Source organism: Carettochelys insculpta, chromosome 2 (assembly GCF_033958435.1).
Source record: "Carettochelys insculpta isolate YL-2023 chromosome 2, ASM3395843v1, whole genome shotgun sequence".
In the NCBI taxonomy this organism is placed as follows: Eukaryota; Metazoa; Chordata; order Testudines; family Carettochelyidae; genus Carettochelys; species Carettochelys insculpta.
Genome location: NC_134138.1, coordinates 260,443,530 through 260,466,882, shown reverse-complemented (window position 1 = coordinate 260,466,882; position 23,353 = coordinate 260,443,530). Strand labels below are relative to the sequence as shown.

Genomic DNA, 23,353 nt, shown 5'->3' with positions numbered 1-23,353 from the left:
TACCAAAATGCAAAGAATTGAATGCTCAGTGTGGGCCATCTCCCCTGAAATGCTGCTATTATGAGGAGCTTCCTGCTATTCTGTGGACAGACCCAACCTCTTACCCCAGAAAAGGCATGACTGTTCAGTAACTTTTGCTCAGCAGAATGATGGAGAGGTCTGATTTGTTGGACGAGGAAGAGATGGACAACAGCAGGGTGCAGTCAACTGCAGAAGCTGATCTTGCAAGCCAGGGACTATTTCCAGACTTGCAGCCTGTCCCCTCAGCCCAGGAGGCAGCTTTGGCAGCAAACCAAGATGCTGGAGAGGGCACTTCTGGTCAGTATGTTTTTTTTCTACTGATAATAGTATGGTGCCATTGTCGGGGGGGCGGTCTATGCCTGTTTCCCTTACAACAGCTTGTTAATATTTCTGGTGACAGCATGCTGATCCTGTTTGGCTATCTCCCTGACGGTCTTCGACAGGCACTTCTGGATTCTCCTCATGAGATTTTTGGGGAGACCTGACATGTTACTTCTTCCACTGTAAGACTCCTTACTGTGCCAAGCCTCCAGTAAATAATCTAGAATCCAACCTTGTACCTGAACAGAATAAGAAATCTCTCCCCGCCCCCTCTCTTTTTTTTTTCAACTCTGAGGAGGTTGATGTCTCCTTTGACAACCTAGGACACATGGGAAGTTTCATGAGTCACTAACGATTTTTTGCCTATGACCCCCAGAGCAAAACTCATGAAGTCTGACTGGTTTTTAAATAATGGTGCAGCAAGCCTCCCTCAACCTTGGGCTGGTGGGTGATCAGACTTTCATGTGTATGCCTACAGTGACTTTCAATGTTTTCTTCTTTAAATCCTAATGCAGCTTGCTTTAAAATCCAGGCTCTGTTTTAGGAAGCCCACCTAGCAGCCCCCCACCTCTCCCCGGGCCAGCAGGAGATTGGATGCTGGCCTAGCAGGTGGTGATGGGTCTGCCGCATGTCCAATCAGACATGCAGCAGCTCCCCGGCAACCCCACACTCCACTCTGCCTGTGCCGACATGTGATCAGGCACTGCTCCTTTTCACGTGCATGCCTGCAGTTACTTTTAAGGTGTCAGCTTCAGAAGAGCTTGAATCGTTCCGCTTGGACTCATGAATTCTTCACCCTTAAGAATCTAGAGAGAGCCTGGCCACTGCAATACAGTGGTCCATAGAGACAAATAGACTTTCAGTTTGTCAGTATGCTCATTGTTCTGAGTAAAGATAAAAATGTTGCTATTGACAATCCTTTAATAATTCAACATTTTTAACGCAGGAAACAACCTTGGAAAAGGGAGTCAGAGGAGCAGAGGTCCCAGTCCACTGAACTGAGATTGCCCCAAACGAGGAGGAGAAAGAAGACACATCAAGAAATGGTGGTAGATTATTCTGAAGTGGCAGGAAAACAAAAAAAAAAATGAGATGAGAGATTGGAGGAGAACAACAGTGGACAATCAGACTAAAATGTAGGCTTCAATTCTGTCCTCAATGATCAGGTAGATGAAGATCAATGAAGCAATGTTTCAAAAAATCAAACTCCACAAACTACACCCCCTGTCCAATACATGCCACCCTATCCATATTCATTTTCTTCACCTGGTAGGGTCCCCTGCCCACTCCAGGCACCTACATTACATGCCACCTTTTCCACTTTCATTCTTTTCCCCTGGTCGAGGCTCTGTATCCCCTGCCCACTCCTGCCCCCTCACCATTTCAGATCTCCCTCCACACAGTCCCCTCCCCTGCTTAGGGCTCTGCATCCCCCTCCAATCTATGCCCCTCCTCCCTCTGCACATTCCACCCCCTTCCCCTCATCAGTGCCCCAGAATGAGTGGGGGAAGGTTATGGAGATCCTTGCACTTTACTCCCAAGGAATCATCCACCAGCACAAGGATAACATACCATGAACTATGAGTTTACTATCCTTTTGTTTTCCCTATACCCACCACTCTGCTATTAGGGCACCCTAAATAAAATCATTTTAGGTCCGAAAAAGAAAGTTTTGTTTATTCATTATGCTTTGGGGTCCATCTTTGGGGTTGGGTGTAATGGCAAGGGTTGTCGTATGCTGGAGGTGGTTTCATAATAGGCAAGGAAACAGCATGGATGTGGAGGGATGCCAGTTAATGGCATGAGATTTAGGCCCTTGATGCTCATTCATAATCTTGCTTTTCAAGGCATCCCTGATATTCATTGCCTCTTTCTGTGCTTTCCTGCTTGCCCTGGTGTTCAGTTGCTGATTGTTACTGGTCAGGAGATCTGCCTCTGCCGCCCATGATGGCATGAAATTCTTCCTCTTCACCTCACACGTTATGAAGAATACAGTAGGCCCCAATGATAAGAATGATAAGAATGAAGTTTTCTTCACTGAGGTCTACGTGGGTCAGAAGGCACCTTACCCTTGCTTTTAAACAGCCAAAGGCACATTCTACCACCTTTTTGCACCTGCTTAGCCTGTAGCTGAAGAGCTTCTTACTGGGGCCCAGGGTGCCTCTGTATGGCTTCATGAGTCAAGGGGTAAGCAGGGTGACCAACAATCACTATGAGCATTTCCACATCCCCAATTTTGATTTTCTGATCTGGCAAGGAAGTACCACTCTGGAGCCTTCTAAACAGGCCAAAATTCCTAAAGATTTGTGTGTCATGCACACAACCACTTCCCAACCACTTCACATTGATGTCAGTGAAATGATCTTTGTGATCCACTAATGCCTGCAACATGATCGAGAAGCACTCCTTGAAGTTAATATACTCTGGGACCTTGTGGTCCAGTGCCAGGATGGGGACGTGCATTCCACCACAGTCAGGGAACCCCATGACATCAAATCTATCCACTATGTCATGCATATTCCCAAGAGTCACTGTCTTTCATAGGAGAAGCTTAGTGATCACTTCGACTACTTGGATGACAACAAACTCTACTGTAGATCTGCTCAATCCAAATTGATTTCCCACTGACCAATAGCTGTCTGGCATTGCAAACTTCCACAGAGCAATTACCACACACTTCTCAACTGTCAAAGCAGGTCTCATTCTGGTATTGCTGCGCTTCAGGGCAGGAGACAGCAATTTGCAAAATGTCATGAAAGTGGCCTTATGTGTACAGAAGTTTTGCAGTCCCATGACTGCAAAATGATGTGGTCCCATCAGTCTGAGCTGGTTTCTCGGGATCAGAACCTGTGCTCCACAGTGCCCATGACTCCAGTGCTGCCAACAACTCTGCCTTCCTACTCTCCAGATCTTGATATTCATCAGTGCACCATGCATCAATGCACTTATATTCCATAGGCATCAGGTTCTTAATTACCACATCGCACTGCACCAAACATAGAAGCATCTCCAGATCCATATTATTGTGTGTAATGGCAGGCACAGTCCGCGTAAAAGCAGCACTAAAATTCCCCGGTCCATTTCTTTTCAATGGAAAGCAGAAAGTGAGAGAAATCTGGGATGATGACATCAGAAAGCCAGAACCACTTGTGGGGACCTTTTCCCCCACAAGACATGGGCACAGAATACCAAAATGCATAAGGTCTTCAGGAACTGTGGGATAGGCACCCACAATGCATTGCAGTCATAGTCAAACTTAAGCAATCTTATGGGAACACGCTAAGTTGACTTTGTGAACAGTTTCAGACACTCAACTTGGACTTTATAAAATCTAGTGTTATGAGGTCGACTTTAATAAATTTGTCTTTATTCCCAAGTGTAGACACACCCCTAGAGTAAATGATCTCATATCACTTTAACATTTAAAAGGCACTGAGATGGAGGAGCTTTAGAGAAGCCCATTAGAGAAACGTACCAGCAGTGGATCTGACCTGTTCCAAAGTTCAGGGGCATTCAGTGCTAAGATATTTATCTCAGCCCTATTCCTATTAATACTATAGGGAATATATTAAAAAAAATCTGTGCCTATCCATTCCCTGCTGGTAATTTAGAAGTAGAACATTCCCAGAAAATCCTTTACTTTAAAAATACAAAAAACACAAAACAAAACACAAAAGCTGAAGGCTAAACCAGGGGTCAGCAACCTTTCTGAGGCAGAGTGCTGAAATTTGACATTTTGACCTCTATGCATGATTTGAGTGCTGGTGATACTTTAAAAAGTTAAAGATAGTCCTACTTGCAACAGTTTCATTAATGAATTAAAATGCAAAGCTTTGGTGGTTGGCAGCATTAGCTGGTCTTTTGTTTATCCACAGGCAGCAGGCTTTGAGCAAGCTCCCAGCTACACAGGGGAGGGGAGGTGGGTCTGAGCTCCCATCTCATATGCCAATGAAAATTGGCTCAGGTACCATCCCTGGCAACCTTGCCAAGGGTTGCTGACCCCTGGACTAAACTCTGATGCTAATACTTTAAGGAATATTACACTTCTACTTGAAAAGGAAGCACTCATGGGTGTTGTGGGTGTCATAGTATTCACAGAAATGTACAACTTAAGATCACTTCAGGATTTGTAAATTGTCAAATAATCACAGAATCTGATTTCGTTCTGATTTCCTCTACAGAGCAGGTACCTATAGCTATATGTGAGAACGAAACCTTTTGTGGAAAAAAAAAATCTTTTGTTGCAACCAGTGTATTTTTGCCACTTTGGAGACAACAAAAGCAGATAAGAAGCTTTTTAGTTCTGACAATGCTATAAAAACAAATATTACAGATGACATCATGGAAAGCCAATATAATACCATGTCTTCACTGATTCTATTTGCAGCCTTCCTACAGTTTAACAACATTATGGTATTTTAAAAAAATAAATCCTTCTGTGCTTCTCTCATTTATCGTAACTTAAAAACTAGACCTGGTTAGGAACTGCCAATAAGTTTTTTTTAGTGAAAAATATAGTTTCCCCAGAATCAATATTTTTTCAAGGAAAACTTTTGATTTTGTTCACTTTATTTTTCATTGGGGAGATCAAAACAAATACTTCAATTTGTCAAACCTAACCAAAACATTTCATTTCAGATCAGTTTTCAACATGGTACTGCATCTGCCTACCATTGAAGTTGCAGTTTGAGTTCCACATAACCTGATTCTCCTCTATGGGCCAAGGCACATGTGGAGCTTACTATAATAAAGTCTATTTAATTTAGGCCCTGATCATATAAGCAGTTTCAACAAAGATGTCTGTAGTGGTGTGAGGCTAGTTTACTATCAACTAGGATAAACAATGTGAGAACAAAGCTTTTTCTTTGGGAAACTCCTACACTTTCCTCAACCCTAAATAACCCTCATCTTTTCCACAGAAACAGGCTGATGGCATGAGAAGGACATTTGAGTCATGAGGCTAGTCCTCAAAATGAAGTAATACACAATTTTGAATTAAGTAGACATTTTGGATTTAAACTATGAGAGTGTTCCTTTAATAAAATTAAAATGTTATACTTGAAGAAATTATATTTATGATTGGCATTTAGGCCCTGGGAATGCTGGTGGTGAAACCATATTAGCCAGAACTACCTTTAAATAAGTTGGTAATAGCAAGTTGTTAATACACTAGTCAGTAGATCCCTTGCCAGTATAGAGGGGGCATGTTACCAAATTGCATGTTTTTTTCATAACTCTTATAGAATTCAAGTTTCCAGTTTTATAAAACTGCTCCTCCCTGTCTAAAATGTATGTGGAAACTGAGTACAATCTTGTTGGTAAGAAAGATAAAAGTCTACATTTTACGATTCAAACTGTAAACCCAGGGTGAAAGGTAGAAGGAAAGGCACTATATGTGGGCCTGAGAACTGCAAATATTATTACAAGTTGCATTTATAGAGGGATCATTGCTCCCACCATTGAAATGTTCTCATTACTGGCACAAGAGGCAAACAACTAAAAATTTACAGCAACACTATAAAATAGTTTTAGGACAGTATAGCTACAGCCACACAGCCCAGTTATTCAAGATAACAGCTGTTATTTTGAAATCATTTTGCTGTTGTCTACATTACACACGCTATTTCAAAATAAATTCAAAATAGCGGGTGCTTTATTTCTAAATCTGTAAAGCTCTTTGCAGGAGAAATAGTGCCTATTTTGAAATAGGCACTACAAACTATTCTGGACTAGCTTACTTAGAAATAGGGCTGCAGTGTAAACATAGCCCACATGAGGAAAGCTCCGTTAATATGAAGCAATGGGGGATTTGGAAATAACAGAAGAGAATTACTTCAAATTGAATTTGGCTAGTACACTACACCGAACTGTCTTGGTTTTAGAAAAAGCCTGCAAGCCTGTCCTAAACCAGAAGAAGTCAGGAACTTTTAGTTTTCTCTAAGACAGTTGCTAAGACTGTACCTGCTGCTGTCCAATACCCTTGTCCACATGTCCATGTAGACTCAGAAATGAGAAAGACATTTGTAGAATGGCAACCACCACCTCTTGGAATGCTTGAGTTCAGTTTAGAGATCTCACATTAAAGTGCTGATGAGACCCATCCCTGCTCAGTTTGCAACTTCATGAGCCCATTCATGGCCAGGGCTGTGAAAGGGGATAGGAGAAGATGTAAATGAACACAATACAGACAAAAATTGAATAATTTTTCCCTGTTAGTTGGCTTCTTCCCCAAAGTGTATACATTTCTACCATTTATAGTTTTGCTACTTTTATTGCACATTTTTTCATAAGATGTAGACTCACATCTTTATGAATACACTATAATAAAAGTCCAACTCCTTGGCTATGTCTACACTACAGCAATCTTCTGACAGATGTGAGAGTCAGAAGATATTTTCCAACAAAACTTCTGTTGACAGATTGCGGCCACACTCAAACGCTGATCATTCTGGTAATCCACTTTGTCGACAGAGTTAGAACAGCCAACTGCAAGCACAGCTAATAGGGCTGCCTGGTGTCCCAGAAGCCCTGTCTATCGACAGAGGACCCCACAAGTGTTCACAGTGGCTTTCTGCCAACAGACTCTGTCAAGAAAGGTGTTCTGTTTCCTCGGGGTACACCAAAAGCTGCCAACAGAAGTGCCATATTCCATCTTATTTACTGCCAATAGAATGCATTTATAATGTTGATGCTCCACGAGTATAGACTAGTGTACACTAGCGTAGTGTAGCGTAGACTTGTGTAACGCCTGTGTTTGTGTGAGGAGATTAAACTGTACAAGAGGAGATTAAACTATACAAAATTAACAATGTAGTCATGGATCTGTTGTACCCTTGGAAATTATGTTTTTGAATAAAATACAAATGATGTTTATGAGGAGAATATTTTAATAACTAGCCTGCTCTGCTCTCAGATCTATTAGATCTATTATGGAGAGTATAATGAGTGGGTAAATCCATTTTCCTCACTGCCTCTGTTAATTTTGAAATTCTTACAATTATTTGGCTTGCAGACTGGCAGATAAGATATGACAATGTTAATACAAAGAAACTAAAAAATATAGCCATGGGGAGAATAGCTAATATCTAACTGCAAAAAGAGTCGCTCTAAGAAATATAGATTTTATTTATTTAAAGCAGGTGATAAGTAGATGACAGATCTCAAACTGAGATATGCAGACCTCATTTTGTGTAACATTATCTTTGATTATCCAACTGTTCAGATTAAAACAGGGCAAGGGCCTTTCTTCTCTGAATTTTACTTTAGTGCTACCAAAATTAACTTGTGCAAGGTAAGGCAGTTCTACTAAAATAAATATAATATTTAAAACATTTTGTGCTTAATAGTTGCGTAGAAGAATGAAAGTGAATATAGCTACCCTCACATCTTGCGCTCCTACACAGGTAATAACGTTTTGCTCAGGGAGCGAGAGACTTGAAGTTGCTTTCAGTCTGGTTCTGCCCTGACATGCAGCATTGATGGTACTGTTAAAATTTATGATTACTTGGAGACATTGGTCAGAATAAAATTCTAAAGAAATACAAAATTTGCTAAGGTTGTGTTTTGCAGACTTTCACAGAGCCAGGGAAATGGGTAAGTGAGATATGTAATACCATGTCTTCACTGATTTTATTTGCAGCCTTCCTATAGTTAAACAACATTATGGTATTTTTAAAAAATAAATCTTTCTGTGCTTCTCTCATTTCTCCTAACTTAAAAAACGAGACCTGGTCAGGAACTGCCAATACTTTTTTTTAGTGAAAAATATAATTTCCCCTGAATCAATATTTTTTCAAGGTAAACTTTTGATTTTTGTTCACTTTGTTTTTCACTGGGGAGATCAAAACAAAATAGTTCACTTTGCCATACAATATCAGGTCAATTTTCAACATTGCACTGCATCTGCCTGAGCTGTGCTTCCTGCAGTGCACCATGGACGGTGCAGTTTGCTTTCGATATGACCTGATTCTCCTCTATGGGCCAGGGCTCTGAGATGGCACCCAGCATTCTCTCCCTCTCAGGTGCTTGGCTGGTGGTCCTTGCTCACATGCTCAGGGTCTAACAGACTGCCATATGTGCAGTCAGGAAGCAATTTTCCTCCAGGTCAGACTGGCAGTGGCCTTTGGATTTTTTGCCTCCTTCTACAGCATGTGGATCCTCATATACTCTAAAACATCTAAGGAGCAAGAAGAGAGATGACGGGGCTGATCGTGTCTTTGTTTTATGCACATGAGCCACCTATAGAAAGCCCTTGTGTGATGATTTACTGAAAACAACTGCTTTGTGTCATTCTAATAGAGGGAAAACAAAGATTATGAGCTAAACAACAGTTTAATATTCCGTGTAGGTCACTATGTTAAAAGTGAATTAAAGTGCTTAATTGTACGATTGGAATTGCATCCACTGGAGTCCAGAAATCATTCAATACACTAGTTCATCAGGCAGCACCAACATGCTTATTTTGTGATTTTCTATCTGTATTTTACACACACACACACACACACACACACACACACACACACACCTATTTTACTTATTTCTTAGTATGTGCAGCGTTATATCTGTTTCCACCATCCTCTCTTTGTTATTTGCCTGCAGATTGTAAACCTTTCAGAGTGGGCATGACAGATGGACAGACAGAAAAATGTATAGAGCCTTGCTTTCCTTGGCTAACTTTAACACCAGATATAATACAGCTATGGTGCTATGAAATCTGCCCCGTGCTCTTCTTCAAAACGCAACTCGACATCACAGATGGCAGCAATTTCTATGGCTCAGTAAAAGTGATTGAGAGATTTATTCTGATTGCCACACAAGAATATGATTGAGTGATCTAATCCACACAGACTTCATAAAATGGAAATGTAACAGAATACTACAGAAATTTACTAACTGTTTTATTCCTTGGAAATCTCTGATTTCGCTATTGTTGTTTTGAATATGAGTAAGCCATTTTTTGACTGTCATTAGTCAATAGGAACATCTGCATATAATACAGGGTCTGGCAGTTATGCCAAAAGTAACATTATAGATAGATATTTTCGAAAGCATGAAACTGCAATTAATTAGAAATGGAGAGAAAAGCACCATTTTCTTCACAGATACCTTTTTCTTTTATCAACTCACTCCAATTATTTATATAACATTAAAAAAAAATCACACTAAAGGCAATAGGCCTGATCCTGTTTCCATAGAAGCTGATAATTGTTTTTCCATCTCCTTGAATGGAATTAGGCTCAAAATCGTAAGTATTTTAATCATACAATGACTGTTGAACATTGAACACCAATGTTATTCAGCATTGCCTTATAAAAATCTCTCTTCTGTCTGCCACGTTGTTATAAACCTCATTTTATAAAAACACTTTTCTGTTAAGCTTTATGTATAACCAGAATACTTAACATTTCAATATTCATGAAGTACTTGTAAAGTTCAGTACTTCAAGATGGTGAGTTCTCTGGCCTCACTCCAGCAAAGCAAATACATAAAAACTTCTCTATAAACAGGGGAGCAGTCTCAACTTCAACGGGACGACCTTTGCACTTAAACCCACATTTAAAAGCATAACTGGATTGGGCCCCCAGTGCTCCATATTTTGCAGAACCGATCAGCAGAAATGTCCTGGGGTCTAAAATCTGGTATAAACAAGTTAATCTTTTGCAGTATTTTACATTCCTTTGTGTAGTTTTTGAATTTCAGCAAAATGAACATGTATACAATTGACTGTAGCTGTGTATGACATGATACCTTACAAAATTGCTTTCTTAAAGACAGTAGTTGATTTAATTTACTTTAGTATCCTTAAAAAAATACCTATATCGGCTAGAAGAGTCAGGCATAATAGGATCTTGGTATTGTGCAAGTTAGTCTACACTATTTCAATGCAAGACGATCTAACTCCTGAAATTCCAATCCTGATCCTTTGTGGAGAAGAGAGTACAGACTATAAACTGCAAATTTGGATTCAGCTGTGTGAGTTTTTAAAGTACATTAATTTAGTCTTGCGAAAGCTGCCAGGATGAGAGATCTGGATAGCAGGGTACTTCAGCTGTCTACAGCAGACATAGAGTATGAGGTGGGGTAAAACAAGCCTTCCCACAGTGGCAACACAATGTTCTGTCACTCTGTTTCAAACTAAACTCATCAAGACCACTCCAAGAGCAAGAGTGTAACCTAATCTACAAAGTGAAACACAGCCTCTCTCATAAGTTTGGCAATTAGTTCGCCTTTGGTGGGGGTGGTTTTTTGCTTTTTTGTGTGATGTGGGATCCCTGTTCATATGACCTGAAGTAAGTCCAATTCATTTCACATACACTTATGAAGAGTTCAGATAATTATTTTCTATCACTACTCAGGGAAGCCAGATGTAAACTAGTGAGATGGGGTGAAAAAGCTGTACAGTCCACCAACCCAATGACCCTCCTTCGTGATTTTCATGATAATGCTACTGTATTGGAACTACAAAACTAATTTTTTATTTGCATCATCCCAATATTATGAATATTAAGGCTATATACTTCTTGCAAGCCATGTGTGCTATCATTGTTCATTTCTGAGAGTTTCATTCTTGTTTGCATTCATGAGCTTCCAGGTCTGTATGTGGTAAAAACTTAGTGAATTAACTAGAGATGGAATCAAACCCAAATTTTGATGCTGACAGGAAAACCCAGTTCAGAGAAGCAGCTTAGAACTATAGCCAGTAATCAACTGTGCTACCAAACCAAAAATGTGTTCATATTTTAAATGTTTTATTCTGATATTTTTAATCCACACAATAATGTAATGCCCCCCACAAAACTCCATTTACCACCATTTCATTAGACTACTTATGTCTGAGAGCCTTCCATTCTGCAAAGACCCATAAACGCTCTTTGGGACACGCATTCCAATATTTTATTTACAGCAACATGTTTAAGTTACTATACAAGGCCACCTTATATCTTTGTAACCACTACAGCCACAATGGACCTTGCTCTTCGAAGTGTCATGCATCTTACATCCAATCCACAAGAGCTGAACTATCATCAATATTGCCAACTCTTCCAATTTTATCACAAATCTGCCAATTCTTCATGTATTTCCTGAAGCCCTAGCTCCTGGATAAAGCAGTAATATAAACTTTCAATTTAAAATGAAAATAAATTTCTAGCACTCATGGTTATGGAGCAAAGCTTGAAGACTTGAAGCCAGAACATCCTAAATGCTCATACTAGAAAGCACATAAAAAAGGATGTAAAATTAACTATTTTTAAAACAAATCTCATACCAGTCTCATGATTTTGGCAGCATAACTCATGGTTTTCGAATACTTGAACTTGGCAGTATTGCACCATATGCCTTTGATTTCTTATCTCTATCCACAACTAATTCTATTGCCACCAGCACCCCAAAAAATCATAGATCCCTAACTTCACTATCTTGGGTTTGGTTTTGGGGGTTTTTTTTGTTTGTTTGTTTGTTTATTTGCTTTTTTGATTGGTTGGTTGGTCTTTTTATTTTGTTTTTAAAGTGGAAAATTTATTGTCTCTACATCTTGAATTCCTACAACACATACTGGTGTGAGAATGTTCACCAGTGAATACAGTGCTTCTCAAAAAGGTGGAAAGTGGTCCCTATTGCCTGAAGATGATTATAATAAACCAAGAGACAAACAGTGATTCTTGTGAATACATATATGGGGAGGGGTGGAAGGGAACCTAGTCACGTTTAGCAAGGACTAGATGGAATATGACATGTTATTTCAGTTAAGGTTTTGCAATACCAAAGCAAGCCCTGAGCTATACAAATATAGATAATATACTACACAATCCAGATTAGAAGTCTGCAGGCCCACTTTTACAAAGGCAAATAAAGTGTAATTAGATATTTTTAAGACTTAGAAAACAACCTCAAATTTCCTAGTAGCAATTTAGTTGGATTAATCACTGCTTGTCACCATTTGAATGCATATTTTTATTCAGATCTCAGCAAAGTAAAACAGAATTATAAACCTTACTCAACTATCCATACAATCTTTCCTATCAGCTCCATCTTCAGTGGACTTACACTCATGTTAAGCACTCACAGTGGTCAAACATTGTACCAACTATGCTGTGTGAGACAGCAGAGATCAGACAACCTCTCAGTACCCTCTCTCCGACCGTTCTCCTCCTCTCCAAGCTTTATTCTACAACAATCTAACCCCTTCTCCCATTTTCACCCAGTTCCACCAACTAAACCTTCCTAAATCTGCCTCTAAACCTTAATAGTAGCCTCACCAATATTCAGGCAGAATAACTATTCAAATGCATGCAATATGTGACAGTCAGACGTGACAATATGTTGACACAAGAATATCTAAAGCCACTTATCTGGTTTTGTGCTGTGAGTGAAAATTTGATGAAGCTGGGATATATATATTGCTTTTGGAATCTTTGGAAATGCAGTGGATATCTTTTGACATGCTGGGATCCATTATCAGCAGTTGCAGAGGCAATGTAAAATCATAAAGGAATGCAAGAGATTTTCCCCTAACTTGCTATTTCTGTAGTTTTCAGGCCTCCTGCCAGAGTTGGCCAAGGTGGCAATCCACAAACTAGTGGGAGGAAGCTAATGGACAGTTGTTCTGTGACTGTGAGATCTACTTCCTAAGATCATGCCTCCAAGCAGAATTCCTATAGGCAATGCCCAGATTTTACATATCTGGCTTCCACTCATCTGTTTTTTCATTTGCTGTTCAAAGAATTCATTTGTGGCCTGAGTCCAATGGGTCCCCCCCTCAGCTGGGGTGCAGATCTTTTGTTTTGGGTCACCCTAGGCCCACCCATCCTGGTAATGAAACAAGTACCTAATGCCCTAACGGAGGGATGAGGGAGGAGATCCACATGAGAGGTAGCTGGGCAGTTTGGCCTGAGGAAAGCCTTAGTGACTGAGCCCTGAGCTGGATGTCTGACTGGAGGCAGGGACTGATCAGGTACTGCAGCCTGTCTAAAACCCTAGGCAGAAGCAAAATGTAATGATATTTGGTAGTTGGAATGAAAATCATGAATTTGGACCAGTTTGAAGCTGCAGACAGCCTGCAAAGAAGGTTACCAGCTGAACCCAATTGGGCAGAAGATGCAGTCGTTTGTGCTAATTTCTGCTGGACTGCAAGTGAAAGACTTTAAGGTCCTTGGGGAAGAGAATGGTACAAAGATGACCCCAGGGAAGCACCCTCAAATCACTCTGGGGTATTTGCTATTACTGCCTCTTATACAGCCCTGTGTCCGAGACTGGTAGAGAGGGAGGGCCTTGGCTCCCCTATTAACCTCCCTTTTTGTAAACTGTGATGGAATTTGATAATGTGTGAAATCCAGACCAGTGAAGGTTTGTATTACCACTTTCCCCACAACCTTGGCCTTACAGTCCTTTGCTCTTAGCCTGGGACACTTACAGACAGCCTATAGGCATGCAGGTAACATCTGAATGCCCATGTTCTGTGCAACCACCCCTGGTCCACCAACTCTGATCCCAGCAGCCCAGTCTGGTATCCATCAACCTTGACTGCAAATAGCAATGTGACTCCAACATACTCCAGGCCCAAATTCTCCCAAGTCTATATACACTGTGTAATGACCAGCCTTCTCCTGGCCAGTTCAAATAAATAGACTAAAGCACACTACAGCTTATTAACTTAACTGAGTTAAATACATCATTCCATTTAAACACAGCACTAAGTTGGTGTATTGTAAACATAAAACAAATGTATTAACACTAGTGATTAGGACATAGATTAAGGGATGCCAAGTAAAAGCAATAATGTTAGAAACCATTAAAAGCATATAAAAATGAATAACCATCACCTAAAATTTAATCCATTAAGATACAGGCTTTGTTCAGGGGGGAAGGTTCAAGTACATTCAGTTCCCAGAGATTTCAGCCCTCTTTTCCCCTTGGTTGAATAGCCCATCCTTATAAGATTGAAAGAGTTCTGTTCCCTTAGGTCTGTCCAGTGATGGATCCCAGATACGGCATTTCTTTTGCTTTTATCTTCCAAAGTTTAATTACCTCAGTTCAAGCAGCACTATGGCCATATTGTTCTTCCCATCCTCTAAGGCTTCTCATCCCCCTGTATATAAATAGGGATTGTATTGTCTTGATTATACTATGCTTATTTTATATAGGAAGCAGGTAAAAAACTGTCTTCTCTTTTGTCTGGGAGGGAACTTGTTTCTCCTTGTTTGGCCATGGACTTTAAAACATGATATCATTAATTATCCATATTTTCTCACATCAGCCATGTCTACACTTACAAAAAGCTTCGAAATGGCCAAGCTAATGGCCAAATCGAAGAATACTAATAAGGCACTGAAATGAATATTCAGCACCTAATTAGCATGCACTTTCAAGGTGCCGTGGTCAGCAGCATGCTAATGAGGCACTGAATATTCATTTCAGCACCTCATTAGTATTCGTCAATCTGGTGATGTGCATGGCCATTTTGAAGTTTTTTGTAAGTGTAGACATAGCTATAGTGTTATTACATATATTTCACAGTGATATTAATCACCAGAGTGTCATTAGCTTTCAGGAAAGACCTCTCTTTATGCACCTGTATAATTAAGTAATATTGTATACAATCAGTTCATTCAATTGTTTAATACTTTAGACTATTGGTAAGCTGCCTGCAGGCTGCACGGGATGCCTCAGAGTATTGCATGTGGGCTGCAAGAGATTTTGTTTACCATTGCCCATGCACAGGATAGCCAGTTTCTGCTGGTTTCCACAGATGTCTTTTTTCCCCTCCACCAGTATTGCTAAAATGACAAACATGGAAACAAGGGCACATGAAGCAATGGGCATGCTGATTGCACACAACATTGACTGTGAGATACATGCACTTCCTTTGCATCCAAGCAAAGCGCTGCTATGGTTCAACTGGCACACCCTGCAAATTCTAGGTACACAAGCACAGTTAACAAAACTACCGTATCCTGGGACTCAGTGGTTTGAGTATTGGCCTGCTAAACCCAGAGTTGTAAGTTCAATCTTGAGGGGGGCATCATTTAGGAATCTGAGGTAAATAGACTTTAAAAAGGGGGGAGGGATGGTGCTTGGGGACTGGACTCAATGACCGCCTGAGGTCCCTTCCAGTTCTGTGAGATGTGTCTCTCCATATAATTATTATCGTGCAGCCTACTAAGATAAAGGAGGGCTACTCATGTGGTCTACTTACTAGCATACATTGCCCATCACTGCTGTAGACCCCTTGCCCTCTTACTAGACCAGTAAATCTGTGAAATGGGCTTTTCTGAGGGTAACCCTTCAAGTATTTAAATTCTAATGTCTACCCATATTTCTTAATGCCCACTATGTACATAAATCACACAAAAGTATTAATGATCAGTGAATTATTAGTTTTCAAATGTTACATCAAGGCATATTTTGTACAAATATTATTACAATAGCACATACGGTATGAATGCAGGAGTGCTCAGTGTCAAAGGGACATTAAAATCCTTTCCCTGTCCCTTCCCACCTTGAAGAAGAAAGAGGTACTATTACAGAGCCAATGGTGTGCCAGCTACAGAGCCCCAGGGTTGGACTAAAGACACTTTCTTTTGCGTGGATGTTGGACTATATACATTTTGTATAACTCTGCCAGGGGTGAAACTAACTTAAATCTCTTACAGGTATGGTCATATCAGAAGAACCTGCCACCTCCCTGAGAAACAGGAGGTTGCGGGTGATACGACAGTATCTGTAAGAAATGTAAGTGTTGAGTGGAGTGCAAGGCATTATGGAGTTTTGAGATGGGGGGGGCTCATGACAGCGGGTGGGGATGTGCGGGGTGCAGGAGTCAAGGCAGAGACTTGGAGTAAGGAAGGGCTCGGGGAGGAAGTTCTGGGTGTTAGAGTTGCAGGAGTCAGGGTTGGGGGCATAAGGGAAACTCAGGAAAGGGAGTTGGAGCTTGTAGGGGGTGCAGGAGTCAGGGCAAGAGGGCTGCAGGCGTGGGGAAGCTAGGGCATGGAGTTGGTATGTGTGTGTGAGGGAAAGGCAGGGGTACTGAAGACCCCCACCCTGAGATTTGTATCAGGATAATGCTTGCTCTTCCCCTGTCTCTCACTGTCAGGGAGCGAAAGGAAACTGCATAGCTCATCTGCCCCCTGCCCCCTCCAGCCAAAGAAATCTGAATGCATCAAACTGTTTACTTTCCCCTCACTCCCTGATAGTGATAGGAAGGGGAACTCTAAGCAGTATCCTGGTACAAATATTGGGAGGGAGCTTCAATGTAGGTCCGCCCCCACCCACTCTCCCTAAATTGCACCCTGGAGGTGGGACACTCAGGGATGGGGCAATCCTGGACTTGTGATTGGGGGCCACAATGCCAGCCAGACTCTTTAACTTGCCTGGCTGAGGGCTGCTTAGTGTAGCAGCCTTCAGCAGAGCCCTAGGAGTCCATATGGGAGCACATAATGCCTCTTTCTGAAGCTGAGAACCCCAGCCTGCTGACTCCTCCTTACCAGAGCAGCACACCAGGATTCACCAGCTTACTTTCACCTCTGCTGTTACCCCAAAAAGGACAAACCCAACTGGAGTGCAAAGTTGCTATCTACTGAAAGATGGATCACTACAGCACTGGAGTGATTGCTGGAGAGGGATACTCAACAGTAGAGAGATGGGACATAACGACCTGATCACTAGGAAGCACCACTGGTAAGCCTAGTCCACAACACAGGTGGGTTTGGTAATGTTAACACATGTCCACTAAGTACTAAAGTGAGATCAGTGCCATTCTCCAGTAACTAACCATCAGTTGCCTGCAACTTTCAGATGCTAATAATCCTCGGCTGAATTCAAACCATTGACCAAAAAAGACACTGTACCCTTTTTATATCCTTTGTTCAGTTTTGCAACCATTCCATATTCTTGTAAAACAAGAATCAACATTTGGATGTAGAACTAACTCCGGTTCTATACAGACCCTCCTCTCTCCCTCTACTCCCCTTCAACCCTCCTCTCACAACTCTTCATCTCTTTTTGTTGCAGGGGAGAAAGAACCCAAGCCCCGGATCTCGCAATTTATTCAGTATGTGCTCAGCTTTTTCATGTAAATGCTCCCAGGACTGAAATGTAAGTCAATTTTGTTTAGCACAGCATTTTGTGTGAAACTCATATAAAATAATATGCAGCACTATCTAAAAGTCTGTGAGTTAATGTGATCCGTTTCTGCCCACCTACCATTTTTAAATTGACCTGCAACTGAAATGTAATGTAATTTACTTTATTCATTCACTGTGTGTGATGAGCGTGAATGGAACCTACAGTTACTGGTTTATTAAGGAAAGTATATTCCCTACTTCTTCTAAACCAAAATGCTGCAACATAAATTATAGCCCATTTGATCTTGGTTTGCATTTACAGCAAACTGTAGTAAAATAACTTGCATAGCCCTCTGAAAGCTACTTTTATTATGGGGCTTGGAAACAATTGTTTGCAATAATTTATTTTCTTTAAAAAAATTGATTTACTGAAATCACATTAGAAGTCTAAAAATACAAAAGCAGAATTCATGTTTATAAGACACAGTAGAACTGCATGACTATATTCAAAATACATAATAAACTATAACTTTTTTTGCACACATAACCTCCATTTCACTGCCATTTACAAGCATCACTTTCTGCATTACAAAAGTATAGTTTGTCACCATATCTAAAGTAAGATTAAGCAGAAAAATATAATAACTTACTCAATACCAATATTAAGGTTATTGCACCCACCTTATAGTACTGAACTAAGCTTTGTGTTTTAGTACAAATGAAACATTTATTTGGTATAATACAGTAATAAACAATACTGCAACTTCTGTTGGTCCCAAGTTTCCCAAAGCATCTGTCAGATCCAACAGTACCTTTTTAAAAAAGAATTCCATCATATTGAAAACAGCAATTCTGTATGAAAATGTGGCACCCATTACAGTTATAAACAAAACCTAAGAATAGGAAATCTTCTTGATTTATGTACTTAAAAACAAGTTGTGCACAGCCAATTTCACTGTTTCTTATGTGCAATTATTTAAGAAGGGAGAAATTCATTAGCTGAAAAGATTCATATTACCACCAGTAGGGGAACAGAAAAAAAATTAAAACAATTAAAAGGGAATTTAGGAAACATAATAAGGATACTCTGTAAACTACTCTGCCAGAACCTGTTGTGTTCTTATTTTTTAAAACAGTTTACCTACAAAAATTGAAGCTGACAATGCCCATTTAACATAAAAGGATTAATTTAGAATATTAAATTATCAGCACTGGTTTTTATCAATTTTCTGAAAACAGTGTATATAGTGGATACAATGTACTCAGCTGTTCTCTTTCTCTGAGAAACTGAACACCTTGTTGGAAAAGATAAGATTGTCTCTTCTTGCTTAAACAGAGGGGGTTTGGGGGTGGGGGCTGGCCATATGTTTTCACATTTAGTTGCATGAAAAATGCTACCAGTAAAAAAAGCATTTTAAAAGTCAAGAAGCAGTAACAGACAATATGCTTCCTTCCTGATAATGTTATCTTATAAAAACACATTGTTAAAGGATAAACTTGTAATATGCAATGCAGAGGCAGAGGAAGGAGCAGAAGGAAGATCTACAAATCTAATATTTTATCTTGCCTTATAACTTCTCAATCCCCAACTTTCTGAAACAATCATGTAGGTATTTATTATAAAATAGACAGGTCATCATTTGAAGAGGATCAGTGTATTGTAATTAATAATTCGTACAACAATTTTGTACACAAAAAGTCGTGTGAGGTTCTGCGAAGGTGTATATTTATACTTAGAAGGAATTAATCTATAGTGAGACTTACTGGATCATCTACTAAGACAAACTATATATGATTTTTCCATGCATATATTGTTTTGATGGACTCCTGCATTTAATATATCTTTGTATATTTGCACAACTGTTTGTGAACAAAGTGGAATTGTATTGAAAAAGAGGAAAACAAACATATAACCTCCACAGCAAAAAACTCAATGGTTTTCTTACAGTAATTTTGCCTGAATTTGTACAAATCCTTCACAAAATAGTAAAAATTAAAATTTTGAACTCACAATGAATGAAATACTGAATCAATATTCCACAGATGGATTAATAAAACTCTAAAGGAGGGCAGATTTTAAAAAACTGATTTAATTCCCAGCCATGTTAATGATGTTTATTTTCCTGGCTTTTCTAAAAGGCAGTAAAGCCTTTCCTCCTTTTCAAATAGATCTATTGTTTCAAACTTCTTGTAATTCCCAAAAAGATTTCAATGTTCAGAAAACAAAAAATTGTGTCAAGGAGAAAAAAGTAAACAGCAGCATCCTTAACACAGAAGAAAAAAGATGAAGACAGTATCTGATCATTTTGGGCTCAGGCATTCTCCCTCTGAGGCCACGAAGAACCAGCTCCATGGCTATAGAAACTGAGGATGTTACTATCATCTTCAGTCCAAGCTCCTTCTCCCTAAAAACATGTCTCACCTACCTCCCTGACAGCAAGCACTTAATGCCTTATTCTCTCTGGCTTGAAGACTACTACATATATCATCAGCTTCATTTTTAATAATTTTTAACGATGTTTACATTATGAAAACTATGCCATGGGCGGGTTCCTTCATTTTATTATAGAAAGGGGGATTTCCTCAGAGGAAGCTAATTTAGCTAGACATTCTGATCCCACTAACCAGTCCAGGAAGCCACTAAAATGATGCCAAATGCCAACCTCTCCAAGTCAACACCTTCTTCTTGCAAGGTAAATCACTGTAAAAAGTTGTAAGTCAGGGTGGCTGTTCAAGTAGATGTTACTGAGGGTATCTTTTGTAGGGACTTAGTCATCAGTTTCAGTGAAAGGAGACAGTTTGTTGTAGGGTGGAGGGTTGGATAAGAAGATTTAATGTTTAAGTGTCAGAGCAGGAGGTTAATCTCTCAGTATATTAGGTTTAGTTTAGGGAATCTCTTGATTTGGGAGAGAAGAATTTGAGGAACCAAGTGCACAGTTTAGTGTCTGGAAACCAGAAAACTGTGGGAGGTTTGTTTAAATGGAATCTTAGTAAGAGGACTTAGATCTTAGCAAAATAAGACTTCATGATGTCTTCATGAAATACTGGATCAGTAGTTTGGGGGCTCTCTCCGAGTTAAACTTAATCTATCTTAGTGCGTGGGTTAATTTGGGGGTACCTCAGAGAGGGGTTGTTTGGAAATTTCTGTGTATTGGAACTTCAGTGTGAGTTAAGGCAGGTGAGGAGTCCAGTGGAACAAGTTTAAATATTGGTAGGTTAAAAATGTACAGACCTTGGTGCATTTAGTTAGGGATGACTGGCAGTGGGGTACTTTTAATTTTGGGGGTCTCAGCGATTGCAATGTTTCAGTGGAAGTTTTAAGTTTGAGAAGGGGACTCAGGGAAATGAATTTAACTGGAGAAGCCTCTGTTGCGGGGGGCGGGGGTATGCAGTATCTCACACTGATGGTCTCAGTGGGGTGTGAATGGTGGGGGAGTCTCAGCACCATGAAGTTAGTTTGCAGGGGCCCATGTAATTGCTCTCATTGGCTGAATTTGACTGGACTGGCGTTCTCTGTGTGAACCTTCACATGAATGCTCTCAGTGGGGCAAGAACTGCAGCAGGTCTCACATGAATGCTCGCAGAGGCTATGTCTAGATTTCAGTGATTCATCCACACAAGTTTTGTCGGAACACTTATTACGATAACAAGTTCTGTTGACAGACTGCAGCCAATCTGCCAAGCAGATCGCAAGAGCAATCTGCTTTGTTGACAGAGAGCAGACAGACTGCCCAGCTGCTCTCTTGAGAAAACAACCAACTGGCAGCACAGCAAACAGAGCCTTCCCCGCACCTCAAATGTCCAGACCAGCTTTTCTGTCAATAGATCTATGCTGACAGAGACTTTGTGCCTAATGGGGAGTGAGAGAAGAATGTTGACAGAAGTGCTGTACTCTGTCGATTTACTGTCAACAAACTGCATTAGGAAACCGGATGCTCCCTGGGTTGTAGACAAAACCCTCTAGTGCAGACACAGGCAGAGAGAAAAGCACATGGAGGAGCTCCCACAAATGCTCTTGGTAGTGCAATCTCTGTTCAGATGGATTTCACGTGAAAGCCATCAATGAGGAGGTTGAACGCGATGGTTTCAGTTTGACAGGGAGTCTCTGCGTTGGGGCAGATCTGAGGCAAGGGACTCAGGGGGATGGGTTTGACAGGAGAGTCTCTGGGTCTGGAGAAGGTCGCTGGAGATCCCTTGCCAGGATGAACGCGACAGCGGCCTCTGCTCTGGGGATGGGGGACTCACATAATGATGAGTTTGTGGAGGTGACTTTCACAAGGCTCCGAGCATGGCCAGCGGGGAGACACCGGAAATCACAAACGAAGCTCCCAGCAGGTTGGGCCGGGGTGTGTCACATGCTGGATGGGGGAGGGCTGGGGGCTCCTGCCAGGGGGCGCCCAGGCGGCGCCCGCCAGAACAGCAGGGTTGACCCCAGGGCTCCGCAGGGAGGGCTCGGAGCGCCGCGGGAGGTGGCGGGGCGTTCAGCAGGGCGGCCTCTGACCGGGGCGGGGCTCACACGGGGCCCTGACCAGGGCAGCGGCGGGGACGCGATGGGGGAGGTGCTCGGACCGAAGAGGTCACACGAAGCGTTCAGATGGGGGGGCGGCTGCGGGGGGTCTCACACGAGACGCCCGGTGACGGGGACTTGGTGGGGTCTCACGCGGGGGGCGTGCGGCGCAGAAGCTGGGGGGGCTCCCACGCGAGGCGCACCGCTGTGTCCGGGGCTCCCCATTTGCGCTCGGGGGGCGGCCCGCTCACCTGCGGGACCCCGCCCGGCGCTCAGCCCTGCCCCGCCGCGGCACCTACCGAATCTGGCCTCGGCGGCGGCTCCGGCGTTGGCGAACTGGCTGTGCGGGGCGGCGGCGAGGACCGGCAGCAGCAGCAGCGGGAGCATGGAGCCGAGCGCCCCCATCATGTCTGGCCCATCGCAGGCGGCTGCCCGGCCCGCTCCCTACGGCGCTCAGTCCATGCTGCCCATTCCGGGCTGGCTTCGCTTCCCCGCAGCTCCCAAATCCGGCAGCGGCAGCTTCAACACCCAGGACAGCTACCAGCGCCGCCCGCGCGCCCGCCCCAGCCGGCCCCTCCCCGCACTCCTGCCAGGCAGGCGGCGGGAGGGGGAGGCGGCGCACAGGCGCCTCCTCCCTGCACCTGAACGAGCTCCGCTTTGGTGCTGCTTCGTATACAGCCCTGGGCCGGGGCTCCCCGCCGCCTGTCCTCCCCCTGCCCGGGGGCTGATGGGGCTCCCCGGCTGCCCTGCCCCAGCCTTCATGGGGGCTGGTGGGGCTCCCCTCCCGTCACCCTGCACTGAGGCTGAGGGGACTCCCCGCCTGCCTCCCCACCACCCGCCATTGGAGCTCACGAGGCTCCCCTCCTGCCTCCCCCCCTCCTCCCGTCTCCGCACCGGGGCTCAGGGGGCTCCCCCCGCCCGCCTTTGCTCCCGAGGGGTTTCTCCAGCTGCCTCTGCCCCCCAGCGAGGTTCCCTGTCAGCTGACACGGGTACCTTGAGCGGCAGGGAAGAGCAGGCCTCGGGGTGAGGGGGCCTCAAACCTCAGCTTCTCCCCCTGCCCGCAAACACCCCTCCTGCCCCATTGCTAGCCCAGAACACACCCGGCACTTGGCCCTCCCCCCCCCAGGTCAAGGGCTCTCCGCTCCCCTTCCTGCCGCACTGGGGCTGACAGGGCTGGGGAGGAGGGCAACTGGCAGCGTCTTGGCCAGGTTCCCCCTTCCCGCCGGCGGGGGAGGTGAAGGACTTGAGCCCATCCAGCTGTTTCCCAGCTCATCAGGGTCGAGGAAGGGGGAAGGGAGGCAGCAGGACGCGCCTGGCGGGAAAGCTGGGTAGCAAGGGCAGTAAGGCGGCAGCACCGTCCAGCCTATAGGGGGAGGGGGGCGGGTGCTGCGGGCCCGCCTCAGACAGATCTTTCTTTTTTTCCCCTCAAAATACTGGCAGGCTC

The 23,353-nt window shown here is 42.6% G+C and overlaps 1 protein-coding gene across 2 annotated transcripts in view; it reads right to left on the bottom strand.

Annotated features, from left to right (window-relative positions):
* PTPRN2 (protein tyrosine phosphatase receptor type N2) overlaps positions 1–22,421 on the bottom strand; it is a 1,102,513-nt gene extending 1,080,092 nt beyond the window's left edge. Inside the window, exon 1 of one of the 2 annotated variants that reach the window (XM_074985055.1) lies at positions 22,209–22,421. In XM_074985055.1, coding sequence (XP_074841156.1) covers positions 22,209–22,317 — 109 coding nt within the window. In that variant the 5' untranslated portion in view covers positions 22,318–22,421. The remainder of the gene's footprint in view (positions 1–22,208) is intronic. The other variant, XM_074985056.1, reaches the window with a different exon arrangement.
* Between the last annotated feature and the right edge of the window lie 932 nt (positions 22,422–23,353).